General features: G+C 40.7%; 1 protein-coding gene across 1 annotated transcript; it reads left to right on the top strand.

Moving 5' to 3' along the window:
- Positions 1-3446: 3446 nt before the first annotated feature.
- LOC104508790 (sushi, von Willebrand factor type A, EGF and pentraxin domain-containing protein 1-like) lies at positions 3447-16725 on the top strand (the record flags this gene model as incomplete). Its single annotated transcript, XM_010150521.1, has 12 exons — positions 3447-3565; positions 4958-5087; positions 5737-5844; positions 6064-6195; positions 7551-7745; positions 8736-8857; positions 10833-10941; positions 12143-12331; positions 12651-12884; positions 13392-13553; positions 15242-15403; positions 16631-16725. Coding segments are annotated over 12 exons (1757 nt in total), but the record flags the coding sequence as incomplete, so codon positions are not given.
- Between the last annotated feature and the right edge of the window lie 1064 nt (positions 16726-17789).

The following is a 17789-nucleotide window of genomic DNA, read 5'->3' as shown; positions in this document are numbered from 1 at the left end:
CTTTCCTGGCTGAACCCAGCACGCTGTCCCACTTAGAAGATGTTCCCTTAGGTAGATATACCAAAGGTTATCCTGAATGTTTGTCAGATGTTTCAGGATTGTGCTTCACTAGGGTTTTGCCAGCATAGTTGGAAGCTTCTCAACCAGAAGAGTTGTGACTGCTTCCTGAAGAACTGCAGTTTTCTCTGGTTTTCATGCTTAACACCTTTTGCATGTTTCTTAAGTAGTATATGTTTCAATGCTTTTAGCTTGTCTTTTCAAACATTTTTTTTTTCCAGTTTCTGATCTTTCTGCTCTTTGTCAGTGTTGAGCAACCAACAGTTAGGGTTTGGCATTTTTTTTTCTGCTGGGGTTGCTTTACGTTAGATAGCCAGCAGTGTCTGGCTGAAGTGAATGAATGTGTTCATATTTGTGATGTTTGCATCCTGTTGGAATGAAGAAGAGTTATTGATTGCTTGGACTTCAAACATGGTTCCAGTATTGAGAGTTTAAAGGGCAGGAAATACTTAGAACACTTACAGTCTTTAAATTTTGTTTCATGTAGTAGAAACAGTTCTCAGTTACTTGTTGCATATTTTGGAAGAGTAGAGGAAAGGGATATGAGGCATTCTGAATATGAATCACTTCTATGTCATTAAACCGTTGCTAACAGACAAACAGATCTTTCCCTTCCATAGCTGTGTTGGGTTGTTCTTTGTGTGCCCTTTGTGCACCTGTCTGCTTTCGTCACTGACTAGCTAAGGAGTTACGAGTCTTCCATTGCCTGTAAATAATGAAGCATCTACAAAACAACCATGAAAAGTGAAGTTGTAAGGAAAAAAAATAAAATAAATTAAAAAAAAAAAAAAGACCAACAGAGAGAGAGAGTATACAGTGTAGCCACATGGAAAATACTGTGTTTCTGTCCCAGTGGAAGCAACATCAAGAAAATAGAAGACCTGATGTCCTGGGTGCTGTTTACTTCTGTGAACAGTGGGGTGCAAAGCTTTAGCAGGTCTTACTCTTTTGATGCACTCATAGTTCATAAAAAGTCTGTGCATTTTGTGTTCCCTCTGAGTTGCCATATGACTTTATTTGCAGATTTTTTTGAATGTATACTTTGTGTATGTCAGTTAAAAGACATGTGCTACTGGTCTCTTGTAGAAATGCGTTGCCCCATCCTCCAGAAACCAGCAGGTGTAACTGTCCTCCCTCCCAGATGTGGGCTGGAGCCTGCCGTTTCTGGAACTGTGTGCCAGCTGAGTTGTCCCCAGGGATTCATCTTGTCTGGAGCTAGAGAAGAATTAAGGTGCATTTCATTTGGGAGATGGAGTGAAAACATCCAGGAGGCTCTGTGTAAAGGTAGAGACCAGCACAAATTCATTTCTGTGTACGTGTGTGCGGGATTGAAGGGAAGCACACAGCAAGTAGCTGAGTGAGGACAGGTTTGAACTGGGAAACAGTCTGTAAAAAGTGTTGTCTGTACCATTATAGCTTGGCTGTCATATTTACTATATATACTATAGAGAGATGATTCATTTCAGTTGTCTTTGAACTGACTATGGATATTGACATGCCCCTAACAGCAGTACACAAGAGTGAAGGCCAAAAATAGGCTGACAGAAGTTCACAGAGTATAAAGATTGGCAGAAGAAGAGTTTGAATATGGTTCTGTCATGTTTACCCACCTCTTCTAGAAAGATTAGGTTATTTATTCCCTTACACACGTGCACACTGTGTTGGCAGGAGTTTCGCATTGGATTATAGAAGGATACAAGCAAAAGTGCAGTTTATCTGGGAATATGCTGTTGAACTCTTCACAAACTGTTGTGCTTCTAGAACTAATGCTTCTACCCCAAACTGGGGCCCTGGCCAGACACTGGGTGAAAGAACAGTACAGAAAACAGTTATGGCAGTCATCATACCAGATCACTACAGAAACTGAGGTGGGAAGTTTTTTCTCTGTAATAGCCAGGAAGATTTTATCCCCCTCTTTAAACATATTATTTCCCACTCTGTGATGTACCACATTGTTTTTCGGCATCTTTTGTGTAAAACTATGCCAAACCACAGTTTTTAATATTTGATGGGATCCCACGCACAAGGTTACAAGCTGAAGTGTTTGGATCAAGATAAAGCAGCGTGGCTTGGGTTCAAGCTTTTGGATATTACCAGTGCATAAAATCCTAAAATTAGAGGCAACAAGAAACTCTAAAGGTTATTCTTCTGTAGTAAAAATGAACAGTTGCATTTCAATTGCTTTCATTCTTCCTATTGTTTCCCTCTCTTTTGCTGCCAACATATTTGGCCAGTTCAAAATAACCATTTTCTTTCTGACTTATTTATTAGTCTTTTTACAGAATTTCACTTTTAAATGGAATTTGCCCCAGCCTGAAGGCTGTGGTCAGGGGAGTGTGAACCATAACTCTTTGCTATTTAGAAGAGTGCATTTCTAATAAAATTTTCATCAGAATGAGTTCAGAGGAAGGCAAAATCACTTGTATTTATTGCTTTGTACTCTTAATTACAGTGGTTTAGTTGCCTGAGTTATGTCTTTACTGGAACTATTTAGTAATAAAAATATAAGTGATATCAGTTCTGAGTTGTTTTAAAGCCTCCTGGGCATAGATGAGTTCAGAGCTGAATACATCCTTGTCTCATGGGTCTAGAGACCATTCATCAAACAACACTACAGCAATAAAATAACCTGACCACAAATGTTTTGGGAGGCCCTCTGCCAGGGAAATGAAGAAGTACTTTAAGTTTGTCAGAAAAATATGAGTCTTAAATGTTGTTGGTGATGTTGCCTGTCTTGTACCACCAGTCATTTGAAACCATCCAGCATTGTCACATATGTCACAAGAGGACTCCACGTGTCCTACATAATACCTCATAGAAGGAGATTATTAAGGAATATTTCCAGCAGCTGCTGCAGGAAATCTTTTTTCAAGTTGGTTCCACACCATGCTCCAGGGCATTTGAGAGTCACTACTGTCTTCTTCATAGTACATACATCACGTCACAAATACTGTGGTTTTTTACGTCACTGATTATCAGAAACAAGTGTTTTCACCTGTATGTGTCATGTGTGTGGGCAGTGAAAGGATAGAGAAGCCATTCCTTCTTGATGTGTGTATGGGTGTAATGAATGGATGAGTAATAAGAGAAATTAATTGTCTTATTTATTCTTTGTTTTACAGTTGCATGTAGAAATCAGAGACTCATTGTCCTCAGTGATGTACAGAAGCACAGCAAAAAATAGTCCCTTCCCCAGAGAATTTACTCTTCATGTGTGAACCTGTAGGCAAGAATTAAAAAGGGGCAGAGACAGGAAGTTTTCAAAAATAATGTGCATTTATATTCCCGGCAGCACAAACACCAGTGGTTATAAGTTGCAGTATAACTGTTGTAGAGGTTTTATTTCTATAATCCCACATATAAAACTAGTTTGTCTTTCTCTGGATCAGATATTGAAGCTCCTCAGATACGCTGTCCAGAAAATATTGAGACTGAGACTCTGGAACATCATAACTCTGCTAATATCAGCTGGCAGGTACCAACAGCTGACGATAACTCTGGAGATGAGGCAAGTTAAAATCTGTACATCTGTCTGAAGGCAGTCTTTCTGTAGCTAGCTATTTCAAATTAATTTTATGATCCACTGAAATTTATTTTTCTGATGAGCAAGTGTATGCTGAAAAATATGCTGAAAATTTTGTATCTTGAGAATTCAGGATTTTATGTCTCAGTTATGGTTATGCAGTCACAGCATGGTGCTTAAGTGCATAAAATCTCATATGGTTAATTTATGTGGTCAAAAGAAGGAATGTGTCCTTTTTTATAAGATGGAGACAGCTGCTTTAAAAATGAGCTCTTAGAATGTGAAGAAGTTTAATAAACTCTTCTCAGAAGGAAGTAAACCAATTCATTAATCTAAAGGCTAACAAGAACACACTGTGATATGTTAAAACTCATTTCAGCTACCCAAGTGAAGAAGAAAAATCTCATTCTTGTCTCCAGTGCAGGGTTCAGACATGGGCCTTTGGCTACTATGGGTATCGGAGGTCTGGAAATGGAGTTAGAAGGAAAACTCGCTCCAGAGCTGTTTCATAAAGAGTAACGTTCCCTACAGGCTCAGACCTGATCATGTTACAGCAACTGAATGCTTGATCATGAGTCAGCAGAGTAACAGTGACTCTGTGTGTGCTTTTAATTTGCTGCAAACACAGGAGTTTTTTGCACTTGGAAACTGAGCTATCCCAGTAAAAGAGGTTTAAGTTCACATATTTCTTGCTGCAGCACAGCCATGGTTAGGTACTGTAGCGCTGCTGACACCGGGTCTTTCACTGGACTGTAGAAACCAAATGCCTTAGCTCCTCATTGTAGCTGCTTTGTCAAAGCCACAGTTGTCAGATGAACTGCTTTGTTCTCATGAAACCAGTTCTTTTAAAGAGAAGTAGACAGCATGTGTTATTTACTCCAAATGTAGGATTCCTTCGCCATGCCAGACTGCTTTGAAGCGTCTGTGGGATATTGACTCATAAACATATGTAGATTAAAACTGGATATGTAAGTACTTATAGCCCTCAGTCGTCTGCGACTCATCTCCCAGGTCTGTTGCCCTTGCAGCTGGAGAGGTGAACTGCAGACAGAGCAGGTTGTGAGCTGGGGTAGTGTGTGCTCAGTGCAGTGAGGCAAACGAGTCAGTCTTGACTTTTCTCAATGCACAGTTCTGTAAACTGCAGCAGGACGTTCCTGGCTGAGTAAACCCCTGTTGCTATGAAGCAGGCAGTCTTGAGAAGGGAAGCAGAGCACTCTGCTGCAAAGTCCGCCCTCTTTACTTGGAAGAGTCTATTTGCATTAAGAATGAATAGGCTTGACATTGAAGGATGCTGTTTTTTGGCTATTGCTTGAAACATAAGTGTCATGATTACTAACCAGCTTTATTTTTTAAATAATGACTGTTTTCCTATAAAAGGTCTCAGTTCATGTTACCCCAGCTTTCATACCACCGTTTCTTCTCCCGATTGGTGAAGTTGCCATTACTTACACAGCAGCTGATAAGTCAGGCAATGAAGCAAGCTGTACGTTCAGTGTCAAGGTTATTGGTAAGTGCTGGCAAAAATCACTGGGGAAGAGTCAGTCGTGGCTGAAACCTTCTAATTATGTGCCGAAAGAGAGTGTGAGTCACTGTGGCCTTTCATGTGTACAGGTGTAAGTCCAGGAATATTATCATTTCCGTAAATGCTTTGCTGATCTTGGGTCACAATTTGCAGTGTGCAGTCATTGTTTGAGTTGTGTTTTGTTCTGTTGTTGATTCTGAATGGTAAGATTTCTCCTCACACTGGTAGAGTAAATGCTTTATTGTGCTGACACTTACGGTCTTCATCATATATATCTTACTTTATCTTCTTGAAAGACTCCAACAAAATTTCCAAGGTTCCAGCACATTGCTGATGGGAATAATTTTTTGAGTATTTCTGCCAGGCAGTTGTGTTATTCAGCAGTCCTGTTAAACAAGATTTGCTCTGTAGAAAGCAAACAGGATGCAGAAACCGTGACTTCAGTAGAATTAGTCTTCTCCGTTCCCTCAGCATCTATCAGTTACAGCAGCTTAAAAGTGTACACTTAATTTTGTCATAGCTTCTGATGTGATCTTAAAACTGCTCTTTGCCTTACTTCTTCTGATGATAGATTTCATTTGAGTGTGGCGGCAGTTCAGTAAGCTAATGTCATGCCTCCCTTCAAATTCTGCAGATGCAGAACCTCCGGTAATTGACCGATGCAGATCTCCACCACCCATGCAAGCAGTAGAGAATGAGCACCCAGCAACATGGGAAGAACCACAATTTTCAGACAATTCAGGTGAGATAGTGCACCCAAAACACGCATGTGGTAGTGAAAGGCTTCAGAACTCCAACCTGTCACCCTCAATCCATCAGAGTTTAGGATTTTTTGATTTTTTTTTACTAAGAACACATAAATTGGGAGATGTGCTGACATTTCCTTCTTCATCTGTCAAGGTTGTGTGTAAGCAACCCTATTGCACTTATTGATGTTTTAGGCTGTATTTAACTTCTCTAGGTGCTCCACTGACTGTCACTAGGAGTCATGCACCTGGAGATCTCTTTCCCAAGGGAGAGACAACAGTTCGATATACAGCCATGGATCCCTCTGGCAATAACAGGACATGTGAGATCAGCATTGTCATCAAAGGTTTGTTGTCATAATCTTCTGGTCAAACGTGTGTGGCATTGTTTTAACTGAGTATCATAAAGGATGCAATGCTACTCCACTTTTTCATTTAGTCTCCCCTTTTACTTATTACCATTTTATATCGTAGTAACTTGAAGACAGTCAGGATATTTGTTAGTACCACTGAATAAATTGTCTAAGACTGAAGCAGCACAGCAGTGAGTTTGGTCCTACAAATTCAGATTAGTTGTAAAATCACTGAAATTATGATTCATTAAGCAGTAAAACTTACGGTAAAGGATCCTTTTCTTTTTTTCGTGACAGATACCATGTGAAATTAATTAATAGTTGTTACTGAAGTCTTAGTTCAAATCTGTAGTGAAAAAGGAAAACTTCATGGAAATATTTCTGCAATTGCCTACAAACATTGTTGCAGATAATAAAGCACTCTAGATTTTAGAAGCTGTCTGTACCTATAGATATACTGGTGCATTTGTGTTTATTGCATAGACACCTTTTCCCCACAGTTCACTTTCTTCCTTAAAGGCTAGACAGTAATTTGACAAATAAAGTATTAAGGATTAAAAATCTAATCCATCTCTGCTCTCTGATGCTTATATCTCAGTTGCACATCTGTATAAAATAATTTGTTAGCAAAGAGAGAATTTAAAATCAGACAGACTGGAATATTGGTTATAGGTTTTAGAAAAAGTAGGATGCAAATGGATATGCTAATTTCTGATTTGCTGTAAATCTTAGCAAGAACAACCCAGTGCTTAGAATTAGCATTTTGAGTTCTACATCACTTGAGACTTTTTGTGGTTCAGTGTGACTTAAGGTTTCAGACATTCACAATCTCCTTCACAATTTGCCCATAAAATAAATCACAACTCTAAGTTTTAATTGCAGTTCCTCTGACAAGTTCATGTGTTGTTGCAGTAGTGCAGAATGGATAATGTTTAGTTTCAGAATTCAAGATGTACCATAGTTTACATATAGAATTCATTGTATGAATGTTAATGTAAAATTTTAATGTTTTGTATTATTTTAGTCAGTACATAGTTGAGTATGCACCTTTCCAGAAGAAGTACAGAAGGGTTTCAATCTTGCATTTCTGATTTTTTTTTAACTTCTCATATGTATCACAAATTTTTTTAGGTCTTCACATTTCTGGATTTCAAATTCCAGTGCCAAAGTTTGAGAATAATTTAGCAGTAGCCTGATCTGAGCATTTATTGAAGTAATGAATAATACTTCCACAGAGGCAAGATCAGGTTGATAATAGGTACTGTTGGAAGTCCTATCAGTTCTATTTTCCTATGTGCTTACTTACCTCACCGTATTCATCGATACATAAATTGTTGTATTTTTCCTAGGTTCTCCATGTGAAATCTCCTTTGAGCCTGTGAATGGTGATTTTATATGCACATCAGATGAAGCGGGAGTTAATTGCACGTTGCACTGTGCAGAAGGTTACAGCTTTTCAGAAGGATCAAGTGAAAACTACTATTGTGCATATAAGGATGGTGTATGGAAGCCACCTTATTCTCCAGAGTGGCCTGGCTGCTCTAGTAAGTCTTTTTATTACTCAACCAAATCTGCAACTCATCAAACATTATGGAAGAAGTAACTGAAAGTATTTTAGAAATTATGACTTCTGTTTAATGATAACAAATCTTCTCCATCTTCTGCCTCCGAATTGTTACAAATACTGTGAAAGAATGCCTGGAAGCCTCTAAATGTGTTATTTTAGTGAATTTGAATTCTGGGACTCACAGAATCGCGAAGAAGAAAAAAGTAGACAAATCTGTCACTATTATGATTTGGTATGTGAAGTACTCTGTTTACAGAGACTCACGGTGTCTTTTCACTAGGAATTTCAATAATATTTGCAACTTACTGACCCAAATGCACAGTGCATGCTGTACTTGGGTATTTTCTTTGAGGTGCACACGTGCAAAACCTCAGCTGTGGAATTTCCTAGCTTTGGCAACTTTTTAATAATAAATGCGTATGAAGCCAGTCTTGGCACCGTGTTGCCTCCATGAGATTAGATTTCTTCGTTTCAGCAAACAAGAGAGAAGTGTTTCCGCTATGAGCAAATCAAAGTTACCTTTCAGAGCTATCTGTCAGTTCAAAATCTGTAACTTTGGACACTTAGGAACTACAATTTGCTTAAATTCTGGATGAGCTAGCCTAGCAGCATTAGTAATAGGACTTCTATTGCTTCTTTCTCTGTAAAAAGTAAGTATGGAGTTTAGTTGACACCTTAGAGGTGTCTTCTATTAAGAAAATGCTGAAATAGACAAATGATAGGCCTTTTTTTAATGTCTGTTAGCTTCCCCAATAAATTTGATGCCTGCCAAAGGGTCATATTCAACTGCATTGGCCGAAGTATCGGTAGTCCATTTTCATGGATACAACACTGGGAATTTAGATTGCTGATTTAAAGACAATGCTTCTTAGCTTAGTGTATTCCAGTTCTAGCCTGAACGATCTTGCTTTTAGCTGTGAAGCTCTTGCAATGACCAGTAAAAATTTATTTCTCCAACATTTTTCAGTAAATCGTTTTGCAAACCATGGGTTCAAATCCTTTGAGATGCTGTACAAAGCAACACGATGTGATGACAACAGTCTTCTAAACACCTTCACTGATGCATTCCAGAGTGCGCTTGGTAAAATGGTAGGTTAGTAAATACTCCTTCCTTTTACGTACTTTTTAAAAAATGTATCTCACTGTTACTTTTTCCAGCTAACTAATTTCATACAAGGAAAATACAACAGAAACTCATAAATTAAATTTGTCCTTTTTCAGAAGATGAAAGTTTCCTTTAAAAATAAAGATGATTCACTGGCATTTTAATATAATTCAGTTCAGTCCTCAATGTGGAGTTACACAGGAGAGAATTTATAGAAGTGTACGAGTAGCTTAGGGACTTGGCACTCACAGATTTTCAGTAGGCTTCCAAAGAGAACCTGAACAGTTCTGAAACCCCCAGTCAGTTGTCCCGTAATCTCACTGTTGTTTTTGAAAGTTGGATGTGATTATAAAATATATGTATTGTATACGGCATACGTATAACATATATCCATATAATATAAACGAATATACTTGTATACAATTAGATGAATACCACATTTAGTGCCAAAGTCCAGGCACTCAAATCCAGTGGTACTGATTTAAATGATTGCTCAGGTTTCTTGCTCTGAGTTTCTGAATTAAGAACTGCGTGGCACTGAATTTGAAGGGGTAACATGTCCTTTCTCTACCATGTCTCTCGCTTTTCACTTCAGTGTCACTATCTCCCCTCTTAGTCCACGAGCCTCTCCTCAGCTGCAAAGCAGAAGCAGCAGGACTTCGAGCTGTGGTCTAAGGGCTGGATGTCCAGGCCCAGAGTGACAGCATTGTGCCAGAAGAGAACACGAGGCATTTACAGAGTTTTTGCAGGACAAAGCCCATATCCTAAAAGCTTCTCTACTAATTAAAAAGCATTGTTACAACGTACAGTAACAGACAGACTCCTGCGACATTGGAATATATGTCAGTAGCCCTTGCCAAGTGCCTGAAAACTTACGTAACACAGTCTCTGACACTTGGACCTAAACATCTGTTCCTCTCTTGCCTCGCTTCAGGTTTGTTCTCTTCTGGTAGAGAAATCTTGGCTGGTTTTACTTCTTTTCCTTCCCCCTAAGAGTCAGCTGCCACTGGATTCCAGTGCCTAGACCATTACTATCGGCAAGCAAAAGATAATAAGGAAAAAATGCTAGTGACCTGCCCAAGCAATTGCATCAAAATGCAACAATCTGGGAAAACAGTTAAAAAGGCTGTTTTGAATATGCCTATTCCTGTTCCCAAGAATCTGAAATTCTAGCAGAGATCTGAAAGCTGGGGAGTAATCAGCAGGATCCATCTTTCCGATGAAAATTGATACAGAAAAAGCGAAGCAATTCCAAAACACAACCTAGAGCCCAGCTTGCTTGAAACCTTTCTGGAAAAAGCAAGAAACACAAATTTTACCAAAAATCATGCATTCATCTATTCTTATCTAATCTCCACTGCTTTTGTGGAGAGAAGAAAACAACAATACCAGAAAGGTTTCTGCGAGTTCTCTCTTCTGTGGTTTCTGTCCTTCCCAGATGATTTTCCCTGTCCTCTGAGGTCTCTTGGTGGAATGCAGGAGTCCCTTTCCATGGGTGGGGAGAGGTGGATATGAAGAAGTAAGGTGTGAATGCTAGAAACAGTGTGACATCATTGTTGTGATCCTGACCAAATTACAAGTTACGTTACTGGAGAAAACACAGATGTTTTCAAGCACATGAGCTCTCCTGTCATCTTCGGCAGGGAGAAACAAGCCTGAACTTATTTCTGTATTTTGGGATTTCACATGCAAGAGTGGTTAACTCAATGGACATCTTCTTTTATAAAGAAGATCTTTTAATACAAAGAGCTGGTATGCTTACAAGTAGCTCTCTCTTATTTCCCAGCTGTATTAATAGAACCTACTTTTTTCAGCAGACCTTGCCAGGCTTATAAGAGACATGAAAAGGGAAACCTAGTGTCACTGGCAGGGCCAGTGCTTTAACTAGAAGTTTGTATAAGTCAGGGGAGGGGATGATGTAGTTTTATTTTTTAATGTTATTCTTCTTTATGTTGGAAGGTCCCATCATTCTGTAATGATGTTGATGATATTGACTGCAGATTGGAAGATCAGACACAGAAACATTGCTTGGAATATAATTATGATTACGAAAATGGATTTGCCATCGGTAATTATTGATTTTATAAATTCATAGCTGTGCAGGTTTAATGCACATTAATTCCTCCTGTTCTGAATTACACAATATGTTGTGAAAGGTTTTTTTTTTAAAAATAACTATAGAGTTCTGTGCTGGGTTCAGTCAGGAAAGAGTTAACTCTCTTTACCGTGGCTGCTAGGAAGCTGTTTCTGGATTTATGCTGAGAGAAGTACGGATAAGTTCTTAGCTGGCACTGGGGAATGCCTGCACTGAATTCAAGGTCTTTCTCCGCTTCCAACGCTGCAGCTGCATTCCCAGCTCTTGCTGTCTCGCTACAGGCAGTGCAGGGGACACACAATTCAAGCACCTGACCCAAACTGACCAAGGGAGTATTTCATGCCATAGTACGTCATGCTTGGGGCAGAGACGAGGGGGGAGTTGGGGAGCCATTACTCTCTCTTGCTCATTTACTCCTGTACACTTGCTAACACTCTCCCTGACTCCTGCGTTAGCTGCTTCGCTAACTCCTGTGCTGGCTGGTTTGTGAGGGAGTTGGTGGGTTTGTTTAGTTTTCCTGGTCGTGCTATCACTGATAGGGTTTGCTCAGAATCTGCTGCTACAGCACTCGGGCTCTGGCCCTCGGGCTCCGGCTCTCGGGCCGCGATCACTCACGAGCTGTGATCACTCTCGGTTTCTCTGGGTCTGACTTTCACGGCTCAGCACCTGTTTGTGCATTGGTCAGTGTGTGTAACAGTAAATGCCTGTTTTGGGGGGAATAAGCACATCAGGTAATGCTGTGAGGCATTTCTGAGAGGGCAGACAATGGTAGTATTCAAGAGTTGTGGGAAGAAGATGCAATAGAGACACGTGGCATAGGCCATGCTGTCTGTAATTGAGCAGGAAGATGTTGCTGTTAGGTGAGGGTCCATGCAGGACATAGAAAGAGAATGTATTGCAACATGTATAACTTTTATAGCAGTATTTCTTTAAAGCTTTGGCTGATAGATTCAGGTTCTCTAGGATACCAGTTAGGAGTGAGACTGTTTTTTCTTTTTTCTTTAGTCAAAATGCTGGTACAACAGGTACTTGAGCAGTGGCAAAGCCAGCACTCATCATCTGGAGCTTCAAACAGATCCCGTTCTATTGGGGTATTTTAGAAATAAGTACAGGCACTTACCTTCCACATGATGTTGCTTCTCTTTTTTTTTTTTTCTTTCTCAATATCTCACAGGACCTGCCGGCTGGGGGACAGCAAACCAGCTGGATTATTCCTATGATGATTTTGTTGATGCAGCGCAAGAAGACGACTTATCCAAGCATCTCTCTGCCTCTGTAAAGGCAGCACCTGCCCGAGTCAAAAGGCATAAGCTGAATGTTCCAATGACCGACCACAAAATCAAGTTAATATTTAACATCACGGGTGAGCGGAGTCAAAATCATCCTTCTCCTTTTCCTTCTTCTTGAAAAACATTGAGTAAATCTTAGCCTTCAGTTCTCAAAACGTGCTGGAGATGCAGATGACAGTTTTCTGGAGACATTCATAGCCTCATTTCATCACAGACTTTCTGCCTGGGGGAAAGATCACAGCCTCGTGTTCATGGAGAGCATTGTGCACATGGCCTGCTTTCCACTTTCCACTGGCAAGCCTGAGTGTTGCGCTCTTGATGTACTCCAGAGTACACTGGAAGTGCTGACTATAAAATTGTGTGTACTTTCTGTGTTTGCTTTTTATATCCCAGCTAGCGTGCCACTGCCTGATGAAAGGAATGATACATTGGAACTGGAAAACCAGCGACGGCTCCTTAAAACTCTGGAGACGATCACGAACAGGCTGAATAGGACTCTCAATAAGGAACCCATGTATTCTTTCCAGTTTGCGTCCGAACTCATTGTAGCTGACAGCAACTCACTGGAAACTGAGAAGGCCTTTCTTTTCTGCAGGCCTGGTTCTGTGCTGAGGGGGAGAATGTGTGGTAAGACAGACTTGCTCCTTACATGTATTTAAAATCCTTTTGAAAAGCAAGGTTTTAGGGGATGTTTGCAGAGGGTTATGGTTTGACACAGTCCAGTGCTTGTGGTCTCCCAGAACAATAAACTGCAAAAATGCTTTGCGCGGTTTGACTTCCAGAGGATGTTTATGTTCCTAACCAAGGCCTGTGGAAAAAGGATGCTTTTGTACCAAGGATTCCACTCCCATGGGAAATCAGGCATATCCACACTTGGTGATACGCAGGAAAACAGTGCTTGGTATGCAGTCTTTTAACCCAATTAGTCTTGTGGGTGATATAGCTAAGATAATGAATTGGATTCCATTTCCTGTGCATAGTGAGATCTTTGCAGTGTTGCAGAGATACTCCATTTGCTGAGGAAGAGAGTTACATTTTACATAAACAGGTTTTGGCGAAATGGGAACTCCAGAGGCAAGACAAGTATATATGATTGTGCATTCTGAGGGGAACCTTATGTTTCCGACATTACAGTCAACTGCCCTTTGGGTACCTATTACTCCCTGGAGCATCATACCTGTGAAAGCTGCTGGACTGGATCCTACCAAGATGAGGAAGGGCAGCTGGAATGCAAAAGTTGTCCATCTGGTAGCTATACTGAGTATCTGCACTCTAGGAGCCTCTCTGAATGCAAAGGTGAGAACTTTGTCTTCTTCAGACAGACACTTCTGAATGTCTGGTGGCATCCTTTTGTTTCCCGTTCTGGGAATATTGGAATGAGGTTAGCCTGAGGAATGAGGAGCAGTCCTAACAGCTGCTTGATGCCTGTGTAAAGAGAAAAATCCACAGTTTTGCCACTCCTGTGGCATGCAGGATGCTGCGCAGATGTTTTAAGAAGAGCTGGCCTTTGAGGCTTGGTTTCATTTCTGTCTTCATTCTGTGAGGTTGTGAGCCCGTTTTGCAGGGACTAGTACACTTAATGCCATTCTTGTCTTTGCCAGCCCCTCTCCATTCTGCGGTGATCAAAGATGAAATGTCTGCATCCTGCACTACAGTGCTGTGTCACTGAGCACCTCAGCACCGCTCTCTCCTTGTGACTGGTTCTGAAAACAAATTTGCTGGTTTTAATTCCTGTTTATTATCTTATTATTAATTTTGTTGATTAAAAATGAGTAACTGAGTTGCAATAAATCATCTGTGAAGATGATAGGAAGAGAATTAATTAAGTGGTTAATGATGCAAAAATGAACTATCAGTAACGTCACACAACTCTTTTTTTATTTGCTCTTTTTATCCATGAAGTCCTTCAGAGTAAACTCTGGAAATGAAAGTCCCTGTGACATGTATTGTGATTTCAGTATTATTTTCAGAGGTTAGGAGCCATGTTGGATATTCCTAAATCTTTTATGAATCCTTCTGCCTTACAGCTCAGTGCAAGCAGGGAACGTATTCACCTAATGGTCTTGAGACCTGTGAAACGTGTCCACTTGGCACATATCAGCCCGCATTTGGATCCAGGAATTGCATCTCTTGCCCAGAAAATACATCAACGGTAAAAAGAGGTGCAGTGGATGTCTCAGCTTGTGGAGGTTTGTAACAAAAAGGGCTATGACATATTTTTAATTAAATTCTAAATATTTCTAAATGTTGTTTAAACACCAGCTAAAGTAATCCAGTTCATCTGCTTGAGACTAAATTCTGCTTCTGATTAAGTGTGGGCCAAGCAGCATCTCCCAGCAAAATGATAGGTTGTTTCCTGGTAGCCTTATTATTTCAAATGCTCTCCGAATAAAAGTAGATATGTGATGGATACCTACATGAAAATAAAACCTTTTTCCTTACAGAAGAGACAGGGAATGACAGGATGTTTGTCACTGTTATCTCTGGAAGAACTTCCGCATCTTCTGTACAAGAATACTGCATTTTAACACGGCTTATTCCATAACTTTCTTCAAGAAGATGTCTTCTACTGTCTTTGGGAAGCTATTCCCAGGGGAAATAGTCTGCAGGGATTGGTGGTACAGAAAAGACTTGTCTTTTGTCCTTAATTCTTATTCAAGAGGGGGAACAACCTAAAAAACAGGTGTGAGAAGTAAAAGGGAAAGGAAATTTCATTTGAAAGGTGTCTTCAGAGCAGCAAAAGGAATAGATAGAAATACTCCCCAGCATTTCTGTAGTCCTTTTGAGAACCAAATGTCATCGAACAGCACAATTTCAATAAGCATCTCCTAGAGCTGTGAATTCCTGGCAGGTTACATCTTGTTCCTTTAAGTCTGAGGAGGAACTATGAGGGGAGGAGAGAAAATGATCAGGAAGAGGTGAGGGGAATTAGGGTGGACGACGTGCAAGTGATCACTCAAAACAATGTCCTTTTGTTCTTGCAGTACCCTGTCTTGCAGGTGAGTTCTCTCGTACAGGTTTGACACCTTGCTACCCTTGTCCCAGAGACTACTATCAACCAGATTCAGGAAAGTCCTACTGCTTGTCTTGTCCCTTTTATGGAACAACAACTGTCATTGGTGCCAGATCCATCACAGATTGTTCAAGTAAGCCAAAATTACCTTTGCTGGAGAAAGTGAATAAAGGGAACATCTAAAAGATGGACAGCAGTAGTCTTGACAGAAAACATCCCACTTACTCTCCTAAAAAATGTAGACCCTCCATTTCGACCAGTGACATTCACAGCTGGTTTTGCCTGCTGGTGTTGCCTCTGTGTTACATAGAAGGAGTGACTGTGTGATACATACCAAGGTTCAGTAACAGTAAACATATACAGAGTATACAGACACACAGGCATTGCATGTGTACTCTGTATATACACTAGAGAGAGAGTGCTCAGTGCTGGGGCCAGTTCTGTTCAACATCTTTATCAATGACCTGGGTGTTGGTCAACAGCTGCTGAATATGAGCCATCAGTGTGCCCAGGTGGCCAAGAAGGCCAGTGGCATCCTGGCCTGCATCAGGAACAGTGTGGCCAGCAAGAGTAGGGCAGTGATTGTCCCCCTGTACTCAGCACTGGTGAGGCAGCGCCTTGAATCCTGTGCTCAGTTTTGGGCTCCTCACTGTAAGACAGACACTGATACTGAGGTGCTGGAGCATGTCCAGAGAAGGACAACGGAGCTGGTGAAGGGTCTGGAGCACACGTCCTGTGAGGAGCAGCTGAGGGAGCTGGGAGTATTCAGCCTGGAGAAGAGGAGGCTCAGGGGAGACCTTATCGCGCTCTACAACTGCCTGAAAGGAAGTTGTGGCAAGGTGGGGGGAGGTTGGTCTCTTCTCTGAAGTTACAAGAGACAGGACAAGAGGAGACTGCCTCAACCTGTACCAGGGAAGGTTTAGACTGAATATTAGGAAAAATTTCTTCACCAAAAGTGTTGTCAGGCATTGGAACGGGCTGCCCAGGGAAGTGGTGGAGTCACCATCTCTGGAGGGATTTAAGAGATGTGTGGATGTGGCACTTAGGGACATGGTTTAGTGGCGATATTACCAGCTTTAGGTTATGCATGTATGTGTGTGTATAAACTCACATAAGCTATATTTTACATGCGTACACACATACATGTGTTTTAGAAATATATGTGCTAACGAATAGATGTTTGTGTAAAATACAGATGAAATACTATGTGGTTACTGTAAAGTTTGCTTTTTATTCCCACAAATATGCTTTTTTCAGCATATCCTTAGATGCATTACTAAGATGCAGTTGTTATGCCCTCATGGAATAAGCCCTGGCCATACAATATTATTAACAGCCCTTTCATATCTTTCCCCTTTAGGTTTTGGATCCACTTTTTCAGCAGCTGAGGAAAGTGTAATGATGGTACCAGCCTCTCCAGAAAATATCAGCAAGCAGTACAAAGTCAGCAGTCAGGTGAGGACAAGATGTATTTTCCAATGTTATCTCAAATGAAAGAAAGAGTGCCTTACACAGCAGTCAGTTACTAAGGCCTTTTTTAATATAATTGTTACACTGACTGTATTTCCCGAAGAGATGAGAGCAATGCTCATGAGGGGAACACTCAAACTCTATAATCATGAAGCACTTTCACTGAACAAAGGAGACTGCATCAGCTATTGTCTATATTAAATTTCGGATTAGAAGCTTTCACCTGATGTATGAAATATTTACCACACAAAAAAGAAATGTAAACTCTGTGAAGGAGGTTCAGCCAATCTATAAAAAGCAGATTGACTGCTCTTAGTCATCTGATGTCTTCCAGAAAGTGCTACCAGGCATCTAAGTCCCACTTGTAAAATCTTTGTTTTACATATTAGAATCATAGAAACACTAGGTTGGAAAAGACCTTAGAGATCATCCAGTCCAACCGTATCTGTCTGCCACTAAACCATATCTCTCAGCACCTCATCCACCCGTCTCTTAAACACATCCAGGGATGGTGACTCCACCACCTCCCTGGGCAGCCTGTTCCAGTGTGTGATAACCCTTTCGGTGAAGAACTTCTTCCTTACGTCCAATCTAAACCTCCCCTGGCGCAGCTTGAGTCCATTCCCCCTCGTCCGATCATCTGTCATTAGGGAGAAGAGACCAAATTGCAACATAGATACACTTGAGAGGAGGCAAGCAGAGCTCCCTTCTGCTGTGAGTATCCCCTTTGAAATACAGGCAAGTCCTCCTGGATGGAAACTACTTCTGTGACGATGTTTGCCAGACATGCCCCCCCTCACCCCCACCATCTCCCCCTCATGGTCTGTAACTCTGACAAGACTGCTTTGTTTGAATCTAAAGTTAGAGTATTGTGTAAACAGAAGCAGAGTTAACTGATGATAAATTTGGCCTGAAGCATTATACAGCATTTAAACAGGTGACAAACTGATCTCCTATGGGTTTAGTTGACTGTTTACTCAAGGGCTTCTCTAAATTCAGGTTTGCTACTTTAGCAAATACAATGCCACTGTGGTGGGTTAACCTTGGCT

Source organism: Eurypyga helias, unplaced genomic scaffold, assembly GCF_000690775.1.
Source record: "Eurypyga helias isolate BGI_N326 unplaced genomic scaffold, ASM69077v1 scaffold9064, whole genome shotgun sequence".
Lineage (NCBI taxonomy): Eukaryota > Metazoa > Chordata > Aves > Eurypygiformes > Eurypygidae > Eurypyga > Eurypyga helias.
This window is presented reverse-complemented; position numbering and strand designations above follow the sequence as displayed.